The 14680-nt window shown below is 45.6% G+C and overlaps 1 protein-coding gene across 5 annotated transcripts in view; it reads right to left on the bottom strand.

Moving 5' to 3' along the window:
• Positions 1-14680, bottom strand: part of LOC311220826 (ubiquitin-associated protein 2-like) — a 114500-nt gene that overhangs the window by 33137 nt on the left and 66683 nt on the right. For all 5 annotated transcript variants that reach the window (XM_084304455.1, XM_084304456.1, XM_084304452.1 and 2 more), the window contains exons 9-10: positions 13792-13844; positions 6538-6605 (exon numbers count right to left, since the gene is read on the bottom strand). In XM_084304455.1, the coding sequence (XP_084160581.1) occupies positions 6538-6605; positions 13792-13844 (121 nt within the window). The remainder of the gene's footprint in view (positions 1-6537; positions 6606-13791; positions 13845-14680) is intronic.

The raw sequence follows: 14680 nt of genomic DNA, 5'->3' as shown, positions 1-14680 counted from the left end.
AGGGACAACCGGATTTACTGGACTGTGTGGATTCGATGGCCTGGCACACCGGAACCGCAAAAAGCTTTAGTGGACACAGGCGCACAGTGTACCCTAATGCCGTCAGGCCACCAAGGGGCAGAACCCATCTCTATCTCTGGAGTGACGGGGGGATCCCAAGAGCTAACCGTATTGGAAGCTGAAGTGAGTCTAACTGGGAATGAGTGGCAAAAGCACCCCATCGTGACTGGCCCAGAGGCTCCGTGCATCCTCGGCATAGACTACCTCAGGAAAGGGTACTTCAAGGATCCAAAAGGGTACCGGTGGGCTTTTGGCATAGCTGCCTTGAGCACAGAGAAGATTAAGCAGCTGTCTACCCTGCCTGGTCTCTCACAAGACCCTTCTGCTGTAGGATTGCTGAGGATTGAAGAACAGCAAGTGCCAATTGCGACTACAACTGTGCACCGGCGGCAATATCGCACCAACCGAGACTCCCTGATTCCTATCCATGAGTTAGTTCACCATCTGGAGAGCCAAGGAGTGATCAGCAAGACTCATTCGCCTTTTAACAGACCTATATGGCCAGTGCGAAAGTCCAATGGCGAGTGGAGGCTAACAGTGGACTATCGGGGCCTGAATGAAGTCACACCACCACTAAGTGCAGCAGTGCCAGACATGCTAGAACTCCAGTACGAACTAGAGTCAAAGGCAGCCAAGTGGTATGCTACAATCGATATTGCTAATGCATTTTTCTCTATCCCTCTAGCAGCAGCATGCAGGCCACAATTTGCTTTCACATGGAGGGGCATTCAGTATACTTGGAATCGACTGCCCCAGGGGTGGAAACACAGCCCTACTGTCCTGGTTTCAGTTAGAACAGAATTAATTTTCTTCCTAGTAGCTGGTGGAATGCTGTGTTTTGGCTTAGGATGAGAAGAGTGCTGATAACACCCCGATGTTTTAATTGTTGCAGAGCAGTGATTATACCAAGCCAAGGACATCTCAGCCTTTTGCTCTGTCCTGCCAACAGGCAGGCTGGGGGTGCAGTAAGAGCTGGGAGGGGACAGACCCAGGACAGGTGACCCAAACTAGCCAAAGGGGTATTCCATACCATCTGACGTCATGCTAAACAATATATAGGGGTGGCTAGCCGGGGGGAGGGGGCCGGACTGCTCGGGGTTAGGCTGGGCATCGGTCAGCGGGTAGTGAGCAATTACATTGTGCATCACTTGTTTGTACATATTATTAGTAGTAGTACTATTATCACCATTGTAGTATTATTATTATTATTATTATTATTATTATTATTATTATTATTATTATTATTATTATTATTTTCCTGTCTTATTAAACTGTCTTTATCTCAACTCACGGGCTTCACTTTCCATTTCTCTCCCCCGTCCCAGAGAGGGAGGGGGGAGGGTGAGCGAACGGCTGCGTGGTGTTTAGCTGCCGGCCGGGTTAAACCACGACACCTACCATCTGCCATGGACTGATCCAGACGACACTGGAACAGGGGAACGCTCCTGAACACCTGCAGTACATCGATGATATCATCGTATGGGGTAACACAGCAGAAGAAGTTTTTGGGAAAGGGAAGAAAATAATTCAAATTCTACTGAAAGCTGGCTTTGCCATTAAACAGAATAAGGTCAAGGGACCTGCACAGGAAATCCAGTTCTTGGGGGTAAAATGGCAGGATGGACGTCGCCACATTCCGACGGATGTGATCAACAAAATAACAGTTATGTCTCCGCCAACTAGCAAAAAAGAAACGCAAGCTTTCCTAGGTCTTGTGGGATTCTGGAGAATGCATGTGCCAGGCTATAGTCAGCTTGTGAGTCCTCTATATCGAGTGACTGAAAAGAGAAACTCTTTCGATTGGGGCCCCGAGCAACAACAGGCCTTTGAACAACTCAAACAAGAAATAGCTCGTGCAGTAGCCCTTGGGCCTGTCCGTACTGGACCAGCTGTGCAAAACATACTGTACACTGCAGCTGGGGAGCATGGGCTCACCTGGAGCCTCTGGCAGAAGACCCCAGGAGAAACTCGAGGCTGACCTCTGGGGTTCTGGAGCTGGGGCTATTGAGGATCAGAAGCCAATTACACCCCAACTGAAAAGGAAATATTAACAGCATATGAGGGGATTCGAGCCGCTTCAGAAGTTGTTGGTACAGAAGCACAACTTCTCTTGGCCCCACGGCTACCTGTGTTACATTGGATGTTCAAAGAGAAAATCCCCACTACACATCATGCAACCGATGCTACGTGGAGTAAATGGGTAGCGTTAATTACACAGCGGGCTCGAATGGGGAAACCAAACCGCCCGGGAATCCTGGAAGAGATTATGGACTGGCCAGAGGGCAGGGATTTCAGAGCACCAACAGAAGAAGTAACTCGTGCTGAAGAGGCACCGCCATACAATGAGTTGCCAGAAGACAGAAAGCAGTATGTGTTGTTTACTGACAGATCCTGCCGTGTGGTAGGGAGCCATCGGAAGTGGAAAGCTGCTGTGTGGAGTCCCACACGACAAGTTGTGGAGGCCATGGAAGGGGAAGGTGAGTCGAGTCAGTATGCAGAAGTGAAAGCTATACAACTGGCCCTAGAAATTGCTGAAAGAGAAAAGTGGCCGGTACTGTATCTCTACACTGACTCATGGATGGTGGCAAATGCGCTGTGGGGGTGGCTGCGACAATGGAAACAGAACAACTGGCAGCACAGAGGTAAACCTATCTGGGCTGCTACCCTGTGGCAAGATATTGCTGCCCGGGTAGAAAACCTGGCTGTAAAGGTACGTCATGTAGATGCCCATATGCCTAAGAATCGTGCTACCGAAGAACATCAGAACAACGAAGAAGTAGATCGAGCTTCAAAAATTGAAATAGCTCAGGTGGACCTGGACTGGTGACGTAAGGGTGAGCTGTTTGTAGCTCGATGGGCCCATGAAACATCAGGACATCTGGGGAGGGATGCCACATACAGATGGGCTCGTGATCGAGGGGTGGACCTGACCATTGAGGCCATCACACAGGTTATCCATCAGTGTGAGACCTGTGCTGCAATCAAACGAGCCATGAGGGTAAAGTCTCCCTGGAACAGGGGGAGATGGCTTGGATTTCGATATGGTGAGGCCTGGCAGATTGACTACATCGGACCACTCCCACAAACCCGCCAAGGTAAACGTTACATACTCACCATGGTAGAAGCAACTACTGGGTGGCTGGAAACATACCCTGTAAACCATGCCACGGCCCGAAACACTATCTTGGGCCTGGAAAGACAAGTGCTGTGGCGACATGGTACACCAGAAAGGATTGAGTCCGACAATGGGAGTCACTTCCGAAACAATTTGATCACTTCCTGGGCCAAGAGACATGGCATTGAATGGGTGTATCACATCCCTTATCACCCACAAGCCTCTGGGAAGGTTGAGAGGTACAATGGACTGTTAAAAACTATGCTGCGAGCATTGGGTGCTGGGACATGGAAACAATGGGACATAAGTCTACCAGAAGCCACTTGGCTAGTTAACAATAGGGGGTCTGACAGCCGTGCTGGTCCTGCTGAAACAAAACCCCTACACGCGGTGAAAGAAGCTAAAGTCCCTGTAGTGCATGTGGGGAAGTGGATGGGGAAGGCGGTGTGGGTTGCCCCTGCCATGGGAAAAGGCAAACCCACTCGTGGGATTGTCTTTGCCCAAGGACCAGGGTATACCCGGTGGGTAATGCAGAAAGATGGGGATATCAAGTGTGTGCCTCAAGGAGATTTAACACTGGGAGAAAATTAATCTGTCATCCAAGTTATGTGTTGTAGGAGGACACTGCAGAACCAATGACAGGTCAACTTTGCAAGGAACCGGGCAAGTGCAACAGTGATGTGAGCTAAGCTGGTGCTGGTGTCAAGAAAACCAACTTCGCCTGCGCTGAATGACCACTTTGACAGATGAAGCTGAAGCCATCAACAGTTTTTATGAGCATTTTGGGAAAAGACCTATAGAATAAAGAGAAGTACAGACATAAAAATGTTCAGTGGACAGAAAACAATGGTGATGAGAACATCTATATACTAAACTGTACCTGATTGTGACACAAATGTTATGGAATAAGGGGTGGAAGTTGTATTGGGTCTGTCTGAGCTGGAGTCACCATTTCCCTGCAGCAGTCCGCACAGTGCTGTACTCTGCACTCGTAGCTGGAACAGCACTGATATCACTCCAGTGTTGTGTCTATTGCTGCGTAGTGCTGGCACAGCATCAGGACTCCTTCCAAGCCCCCAAGAGCCAGCAGGCTGGGGGTGGGCAAGTGATGGGGAGGGGACATTGCTGGGGCAGCTGACCTAAACCAACCAAAGGGATATTCCATAACACCTGATGTCACACTCAGCAATAAAAGGGGGGGGGCTCTCGTGGGGGAGGGGGCTGTTCCTCCTGAACAACCACTACGCGTTTGAGGCCCTGCTTCCCAGGACGTGGCCGAACACCGCTCGCTGATGGGAAGTAGAGAATAATTTTTTCTCTCTCTGTGCTTCCGCACGGACTGATTGCTTCTTTTGTCTCTGTTTTTTCCTCCCCATTCCCTTTCCCTTTAATTAAACCTTTTTCATCTCAAACCTTGAGTTCTCTGTGTTGCATTTCGTCCCCCTTCCTCTTTGAGGAGAGGGGGAGTGAGAGAGCGGTTGTGGTGGAGCTCGGCTGCCCACCTGAGTAAAACCACTACACCAGTACAGGATGGAGATTCTCCTTAGTCCTCCTTTTTGTGTTGATGTATTTGTAAAAAGATTTTTTGTTGTCTTTAACGGCAGTAGCCAGATTGAGATGAAGATGAGCTTTGGCCTTCCTAATTTTGTCCCTGGACAGCCTCGCTACATCCTTATAGTCCTCCTCAGTGGCCCGCTCTTTTTTCCAAAGATTATAAACCCTCTTTTTTCTCCTAAGCTCAAGCTGCAAATCTTTGTTGAGCCAGGCTGGTCTTCTTCCATGCCAGCTCGTCTTTGGGCACACGGGGACAGACCATTCCTGCGCCATTAAGATTTCCCTCTTGAAGAGCGCCCAGCCTTCCTGGACTCCTCTGCCCTTCAGAACCGCCTCCCAAGGGACTCCACCAACCAGTGTCCTGAGCAGCTCAAAGTCAGCCCTCCGGAAGTCCGATACAGCGGTTTTACTGGTCCCCTTCCTGGCCTCGCCAAGAATAGAGAACTCCACCATTTCGTGGTCACTCTGCCCAAGACAGCTCCCAACAATCACATCCTCCACCAGTCCTTCTCTGTTTGTGAAGAGAAGGTCTAGCGGGGTGCCACCCCTGGTAGGCTCACTAACCAGCTGCGTCAGGAAGCTATCTTCCATGCTCTCCAGAAACCTCCTAGACTGCTTTCTCTGGGCTGTGTTGTGCTTCCAGAATATGTCAGGGAAGTTGAAGTCCCCCACGAGAACAAGAGCTGACAATTTCGCAACTTCTGTCAGCTGCCTGTAGAACTCCTCATCCGTCTCCTCATCCTGGTTCGGCGGTCTATAACAGACCCCCGACCAGGATGCTAGCCTTGTTGGCCTTCCTGCCGATCCTAACCCAAAGGGACTCGACCTTGTCATTCCCAGCCTCGAGTTCCACAACATCAAAAGATTCTCTAATATAGAGAGCCATACCACCACCCCTTCTGTGCTGCCTGTCCCTTCTGAAGAGCTTATAGCCAGGCATTGCAGCACTCCAGTCATGAGACTGGTCCCACCACGTCTCCGTGATGGCAACCAAGTCGTAGCCTGCCTGCTGCACGATGGCTTCCAGCTCCTCCTGTTTGTTACCCATGCTGCGTGCATTGTTGTAGATGCACTTCAGCTGGGCCATTGCCTTCTCTCCCGGCCTTGCCATTGTTCCCCCTGGCACAGCTCCAACAAGCCTTGTTTCAGCCCCATCCTCCATCTTACCTAGTTTAAGGTAAGTTCTCAGTATTATTCTCAGTTCTCAGTATTATCCTAGTTCTCAGTATTATCGTCATGGATTTGGTAAGTTTGGCTACACATCCATAGACCAAAACCAGGATTATAAGTAATACAGGAACCCACAGAACCAACTATTTGCAAGCAAGGTTAAGCTGCTTTCAAAACTGTAAAAGCCAATCTCTGACCAGGGCCATCCTCATGTTTCATAGAATCACAGAATTGTCTAGGTTGGAAGAGACCTCAAGATCATCGAGTCCAACCTCTGACCTAACACTAACAAGTTCTCCACTAAACCGTATCACTAAGCTCTACATCTAAACATCTTTTAAAGACCTCCAGGGATGGTGACTCAACCACTTCCCTGGGCAGCCCATTCCAATGCCTAACAACCCTCTCGGTAAAGAAGTTCTTCCTAACATCCAACCTAAAACACCCCTGGCGCAACTTTAGCCCATTCCCCCTCATCCTGTCACCAGGCACATGGGAGAATAGACCAACATCCAACATCACAGACAACATGGGTGAACAGACCAATATCATCCAACATCTGCTTTAATATGTGCAAGATAACATTGCTTCAGTAGCAGAAGCTTTTTAAGATATAGGAGAAATGGGGAAGAGCTTACCTTTGCCCAGGAGTCACATGATTCTCAGCTGGAACAGAGGAAGCAGTAAAGACTTTTGTTTCAGAAAGCTGAAAAAGAAAAAAATAATCATACATATGTTCTTGCACCTCACTGCTGCAATATCTGAAGAAGTTCCATCCTGGTCATGTACTGCCAGATAAAAGTAAATGCCAAACTACTTCTACAACCGGTTATGCTGCAGCTGTGCTTAAAAAGCCAAAAAAAAAAACATAGTGAAACTTCAGCAAAGTCTTTACCACAGAATCAAGTACCGATTTAATTAGTGTTAGGAAATTTGATCTACTGAACACACAGAATGATATACCATGGTACCTACTCTAGTTTGGGCAATAATAACTGAAAAATATTCCAGTAGAAACTACTTAATGTGGCAGTATATTATCAGCATAAAGATAACTTTTGTGGACACAATTTAGGATGCCATAGAGCAATAAATCCCCCTGCAGAAGTCTAAGGCACTGCACTGTTCCCCTTTACTCACTTCACCTATCCCTTTGTTTTACATGTCAGCTCACCCCACCAGCAGAGGCAGGTTTGCACCCAGGTGTATACCAGGAACTAGCATTCAAGGTTCCTTCTTGGCATTTTTGCTAGGGATAGCAATAACATCTTAAACTCTTTGCTCTGCAAGCATGAGTTTGAAAACAATAATAAAGGAAGAGGCATGTAGATGTTTGCACTAGTACAACCAGTTAGTCCATCCACAGCAGAAGCCTGTAGTGTTTACACCATTCTGTTACAATAGATAGCTGCACACATAGGAGGAAAAGGGGAGGAGGGCTGGCTGGTTGGTTTAGGGAGTGGGGAGGGCAAAGGGGGTGATTATTTTTTATAGCTTTCTTTTTAAAAATAGCTACACACTACAACTTTGTAGGGCTAATTCGCTTCTGTTGACAGGAATACTTATAACCAAAATAGGTTTTAAGCCAATACAGGTTGGGTTCAACAAGATAAAAAATACACATATAATGGTAATATTTTAAATTCACAGAATCACAGAATCACAGAATTTCTAGGTTGGAAGAGACCTCAAGATCATCGAGTCCAACCTCTGACCTAACACTAACAGTCCCCACTAAAACATATCCCTAAGCTGTACATCTAAACGTCTTTTAAAGACTTCCAGGGATGGTGACTCCACCACTTCCCTGGGCAGCCTGTTCCAATGTCTAAAAACCCTTTCGGTAAAGAAGTTCTTCCTAACATCTAACCTAAAACTCCCCTGGCTCAACTTTAGCCCATTCCCCCTCGTCCTGTCACCAGGCACGTGGGAGAACAGACCAACCCCCACCTCGCTACAGCCTCCTTTAAGGTATCTGTAAAGAGCAATAAGGTCGCCCCTGAGCCTCCCCTTCTCCAGGCTGAACAAGCCCAGCTCCCTCAGCCGCTCCTCGTAGGACTTGTTCTCCAGGCCCCTCACCAGCTTCGTCGCCCTTCTCTGGACCCGCTCAAGCACCTCGATGTCCTTCTTGTAGCGAGGGGCCCAAAACTGAACACAGTACTCGAGGTGCGGCCTCACCAGAGCCGAGTACAGGGGGACGATCACCTCCCTAGCCCTGCTGGTCACACTGTTCCTGATACAAGCCAGGATGCCGTTGGCCTTCTTGGCCACCTGAGCACACTGCTGGCTCATGTTCAGCCAACTATCCACCAATACTCCCAGGTCCTTCTCTGCCTGGCAGCTTTCCAACCACTCATCTCCCAGCCTGTAGCTCTGCTTGGGGTTATTGCGCCCCAGGTGCAGGACCCGGCACTTGGCCTTGTTAAACTTCATACAGTTGGCCTCAGCCCATCGGTGCAGCCTATCCAGATCCTCCTGCAGAGCTTTCCTACCCTCGAGCAGATCGACACACGCACCTAACTTGGTGTAATCTGCAAACTTACTGAGGGTGCACTCAATGCCCTCGTCCAGATCATTGATGAAGATATTAAAGAGGACCGGCCCCAGCACTGAGCCCTGGGGAACGCCACTACTGACTGGCCTCCAACTGGACTTGACTCCATTCACCACAACTCTTTGGGCCCAGCTATCCAGCCAGTTTCTAACCCAACGGAGCGTGCGCCAGTCCAAGTCAAGAGCAGCCAGTTTCTTGAGGAGAATGCTGTGGGAGACGGTGTCAAAAGCCTTGCTGAAGTCAAGGTAGACCACATCCACAGCCTTTCCCTCATCCACCCAGCGCGTCACTTTGTCATAGAAGGAGATCAGGTTCGTCAAGCAGGATCTGCCTTTCATAAACCCATGCTGACTGGGCCTGATCGCCTGCTTGCCCTGCAAGTGCTGCATGATGACTCTCAAGAGGATCTGCTCCATGAGCTTCCCTGGCACTGAGGTCAAACTGACAGGCCTGTAGTTGCCCGGGTCTGCCCTCCGGCCCTTCTTGTAGATGGGCATCACGTTTGCTAGCCGCCAGTCAACTGGGACCTCCCCCGATAGCCAGGACTGCTGATAAATGATGGACAGTGGCTTGGCCAGCTCCTCTGCCAGTTCTCTCAGTACCCTTGGGTGGATCCCATCCGGCCCCATTGATTTGTGCACATCCAAGTGCCGTAGCAGGTCACCAACCAGTTCTTCCTGGATAGTGAGGGCCACATCCTGCTCCCCATCCCCTTCCACCAGCTCAGGGTACTGGGTATCCAGAGAACAACAGGTATTGCCGCTAAAGACTGAGGCAAAGAAGGCATTGAGCACCTCCGCCTTTTCCTCATCTTTTGTAACTAAGTTTCCCCCCGCATCCAGTAAAGGATGGAGATTCTCCTTAGTCCTCCTTTTTGTGTTGATGTATTTATAGAAACGCTTTTTGTTATCTTTAACGGCAGTAGCCAGATTGAGCTCCAGATGAGCTTTGACCTTCCTAATTTTGTCCCTGCACAGCCTCGCTACATCCTTATAGTCCTCCCTAGTGGCCTGCCCACTTTTCCAAAGCTTATAAACCCTCTTTTTTCTCCTAAGCTCAAGCCACAATTCTCTGTTGAGCCAGGCTGGTCTTCTTCCCCGCCAGCTCGTCTTTGGGCACATGGGAACAGACCGCTCCTGTGCCATTAAGATTTCCCTCTTGAAGAGCGCCCAGCCTTCCTGGACCCCTCTGCCCTTCAGAACCGCCTCCCAAGGGACTCCACCAACTAGTGTCCTGAGCAGCTCAAAGTCAGCCCTCCGGAAGTCCGATACAGCGGTTTTACTGGTCCCCTTCCTGGCCTCGCCAAGAATAGAGAACTCCACCATTTCGTGGTCACTCTGCCCAAGACAGCTCCCAACAATCACATCCTCCACCAGTCCTTCTCTGTTTGTGAAGAGAAGGTCTAGCGGGGCACCACCCCTAGTTAAGGGTGATTTTCTGGAAATTTAACTACTATGGTGTAACTTTGCATTCTGAATAGCTTGGTTATTCTTTACTCGAACAGTTACAAAGGATCCTTTTAGAAGGGGACATCTGACTATAGCTCTTGCAGGAAATTACGCCTTTTTAATTGCATACGCTGCTAGTGGCCCAGTTTAAAAGCACATCACGGATACCAGCCAATTTCACCTGCCATCCCATGGGCAGCTCTGCTGAACACACACATCCATCCATGCATGCATGTGTTCAACTGACTGGGCTGCTGTGAATCGCTGCTGATTTAAGCTGTCTGGAGCTGAGTGGGAAGTGATAGCTCCCACTCAGAGGCAAAGTTCATTTTTTTTCCTCATACACTGCTACAACTCTCTTACTCACACCACAGTGGGTCATGAAAAACTGAAACTCACCACAGTTCCTCCATTTCCCTCCCTTCCATCGCTGCCAAGACAAAGTATTTTAATCCCATCTTTTTGGAACTTTTCTCAGCTCTGTCCTGTGCATCACACTGCAAGCCTGCAACTCGATGGACTGATCAAAGCTTACAAGGAATCAACTCATTATGTGATCAAAAAGCCTCTTCCTTTACTGTTCAGCCCTTTCTCAACTACATGTGTTATTTTAGAACACCTTGTACTGTACTTTTTGTAGCATTATGAGATTCCTGCATTATACAGCATAAGGAGGTCAACTAATAGCAGAGCAACAGCTCTGATCTGCAATCCCTTGGTTAAATATTAAGTTATTTGTAATGTCAACAGTTTCTTTTGCCCACACAACACAGGGAAAGACCAACTGTGGCAAAACCACTGATGAATCCTGAAAACTAAGCAAATCAAGGAGCCCAAGGATGTTTGTGACAGCCTAAAAGTATGCTCAAAGTATGCGAGAGGAAACAGTCTCCTCAAGTAAACCAGCATGCAAAATAACTCCCAAGTCTTCAGCTACCAGTTCTGCTACATTTAAATTTACACTTGCACCCTGTCCCAGCAAACTGCCACAAACTTAAATCAAGCAACTAATTCTGAAGTCTGGGGAATAATGGCATTTATCCAAACACATACTTTGTGCAGCAGCTAACAGGTTTATTTGGTTACACAGATGTATTCAGTATTTCTTATAGGTAGCATTACTGTCTTTTGACAAAGTCATTTATTCTCACCATATACCATGTTCGCAAATGTTTCACTGAGGCACTGTCAATTCCCCAGGAAACAAATGAACAATCACGAACCATTTGCATGTGGCAGCTTCACAGGGATATTTCCTCCATCTGCAGTAAAATAAATGCCTGTGCTTTTCAGTCCTTGTTCCTATTATGAAATTGTTTTACAATCACCAAGCAGATAACACATTTAACAACTAGTTAGCTTCTCCTATGGCTAGTTAATATGAAAAGGAACAGGAAAATATATTTGAGCATTTACGGTACCTCAAAATTTGTCTGGTCCTTCACTGTCCGTGTTCTAAATGTCCCTTCAAAAAAATACAGCCTCCTATTTTCACTGCAAATAGTTTCCACCCTATTAAACATCACGCTGACAACCTACTGTACTCATTACTTCATCAAAGATAAATACCAGCCAGGACTATCAGATCACAAAGATCTAATTCTACTCAGATCAAGCAACATTAAATTTCACTCGCCTGTTCAAATACTGACCTTGCAATATATATGACTAAAGAACAAAAATTTAAACAAAAGTATTCTTCAGAAAAGCACCTGGTCTTTATCAGCAGACAGCATATACATCAGCTTCCTTGATCGTTTCAATCATTACTCACACTGCTAGACTTGTTTAATTGCACATTTAAATGCGTGGCTCCATTTTCCAGACACAGGATCATATTATGCCTTTCTGCTAGATTAGGAACTGAACACATATGCTAATCAAGTAACCCTTTTCAGATTCAGTAAACTATGCCAAAGAAATTGAAAATCTCACTCTAGCACCTCTTCTATCAGTTAATACTTTTCAACTATTTCCCCCAGTCAAAAAGTTATGAGCTGCTGAGCTGCTCTTTTTGCATCATGCATTAAAAAACACTAAAATATTTTCAGTTGCTGCTTTCCAGAAACCAGTCCCTTGTTCTGGAGATACGCCTTGCATTCTTTATTCCTATGTAAGGAAAAAAAAGGCTGAGGGGTAGCATTTGGCTATATTAAAACATTTTTCATCTGAACAAGTCATATCTAGCAGTGATCAAGATTTCTCTGCATGACTAGTTTACTTTTATTACCCAATAATTTTTTGGTTTCCCAAACATTTTATTCAGCAGTGATTTTATTTTTTACTTCCAAAACATTGATAAAGACACTAGATTGCATCTGGCCTAGGAATGGATTGCTTTGTAGCCCTCTCAGAAGTACCCACGTTCAGTAAGGATCCTCCTGCAAAAGGCTATTTGCCAAAATTTACAAGAAAGATCACAATCTACTTAGTGTGGTTTTTGGTATCATGAAATTATTTTTAAAAGACAACAAAAGATATAAAATGAAATCTCTTGCAAGGACATACTTTATCTTCACACTTAAATATAATCTTGGTCTTTAAGTAAATTAAAAGTTATTTGGACTTATTTTCCATAAAGCAACACTGAATTGCACAAACTGTATTCTGTACTTCCCTTTATTCTTTTTTTTTTTTTTGACTCAGATTAATCAAATTTCCCTTTATTTTTCTCCAGGCACATTCTGGACTAATTTGCCTGCAGTTTTCCATTTCATTCTTTCTGAGCATCAACACATGAATAACTTTCTCCTAGGTTACAGGGATTCTTCCAGCTTTCCATAATTAATGAAAATTAACAACAGGATAGAGATCGTACCAGTCCTAAACAGAGTAGAGAAACAAGGCCAGACATTTTCATTGTCCTTAGCCTTCCACTAGCATCTACTGCAGAAATAGAGGACGGCTTTATAGAAACAAACAAAAAAGCAGCATTTGATGGCGGTAACCAATACAGAGAACCTAGGACTAGGTCATATTTTAGAGTTTCTTTTAATTTTCTCAAAAGATATGGCCTCCTTATTGGGTAAGGACAGTTTTGTATCTGTTACGTGACCTGTTAACACATCTCTGAGGATAACACCGGATAACTTCCTACAGGAAGCAAAAGGGATGGCTTCTGAAACAAGTTTACTCTTCAAAAAATAATCTTGAGATGATAGATGTTTCTATAAAAATGAAAAACCTCTTAAACACTAAGGTTTTCTCTCCCTATTTCTTGCTATCTCATTTGTTTTCTGAACTGCTTAATCTTTATTATGATACTGAAAACTTAAATCACAAACAAACAATAAATGTCAAATATTTTGCAGACGTCTCTTGCCTGATAAAGAAAAAAGATTGTTCCAGTACTTTAGACAACACATCATGATGAAGCAACAGGAATGAAGCAATTAAGTATCATCTTCAGCACACTACTAGCTCTTCTTTTAATATTCTGAATATGAAGAGGACCAATTGGAACAATTATGCACATTTCAAGCAAAAAGCATCAATGATGGGTCTAAAGTTGATAGTAAGCTTCAGCACTTCAACATAAAATCTTGTGATCTTGTGATAATATGGCTTGACATCCCTACATAATATTGGAGGAGGTATGCAGATACCACCCATCAAAATTAAGCAGTAAAGAACTATAATTTGCTAATATTTAATTTGGGACAAAACATTTTATTATCCATATATAGGCCACCCAGCAAAATAAAGATATTTCTTGACTCAATTTGATTTAAAATTAAGCTTTTCTAAATATATGCTCTTAAATGGGAATTACAGCAAGAAACATCACTGCATAACTACAAGAAAGAATTAGAGCACTGAGGTTTTGAAAACAACGTAAAGACTGAAAAAGGTAAATAATGAATGCTGTCTATCTAGGAAGGGACACTTACATCTTCGTTCCAGTCTTCTGCTGTCCATTCTTCTATTGAATTCTTCCATGCTCCTATTACAATTTGGGGAAGGAAAGAAAACAGTTACCAGCTAAAAATATGTCATATTTCAACCCTTCTGCATTATAAGCATTTCTGTTTTGATTATTAGTAAAACAATGTGAGGAGATGGTGGCTGGAAACATGGGCAGCCCTAGGAAATTGGTCTGCAGATTTGAGCTTTTGAGAAGTATTTTTTTTTTTTTAGCTCTGGTCTATGATTTCAGGAGTTTCTTAGCCACTGTGGTCCCAGACATAATTTACACAAAGGCATGTCTGCAACCAGTGATTAATATCAAACATTATCAAGAAGTTCCTCCCATATCCACCCCCATGACAGGGAGGGATTGCTCAGCCCCTCCACAGGATTTCCCAGCTCCATAACAAATTCATACAACCAAAACACCTGCTCTGACATCCGTAATCCCACTTTCAACGTACTCAAACTCAAGACCCAAGATATGCTTCTGGAGGCTCCTTTCCAACCTGTTAACCTTCTCCTCAGGCAGAGGGACCCAAATCCCTTCTCCTCCCAGAAGGATTTGATCTTAAAACATATATAATTGATATCATGGCAGCCAGAAGAGTCAATAAGCTTCCACCGTAGCTGCAAAACATTTCTTCCCATCACTGGCAGCACAATTTGGCAAACACCAGAGCACAGCACCCAGTCCATAGCACGCAGCAAAGGTAAAACTCCGAGAAATGACCCTACAGATTTCTACAAACCTGATCCTTCCCTAGGAAACAGCAGACACAGACATGCAAGAGCAATGAACGGACTGCCAGGCCTTGCCCACCAGCATAAGCACAAGGGAAGGGTAACCCAGCAACAACCTGAGCTGCCATC

Source organism: Netta rufina (genome assembly GCF_964035555.1).
Source record: "Netta rufina genome assembly, chromosome: W".
Taxonomy (NCBI): Eukaryota; Metazoa; Chordata; class Aves; order Anseriformes; family Anatidae; genus Netta; species Netta rufina.
The sequence above is the reverse complement of the archived record's forward strand: the minus strand, read 5'-3'. Positions and strand labels throughout refer to the sequence as shown.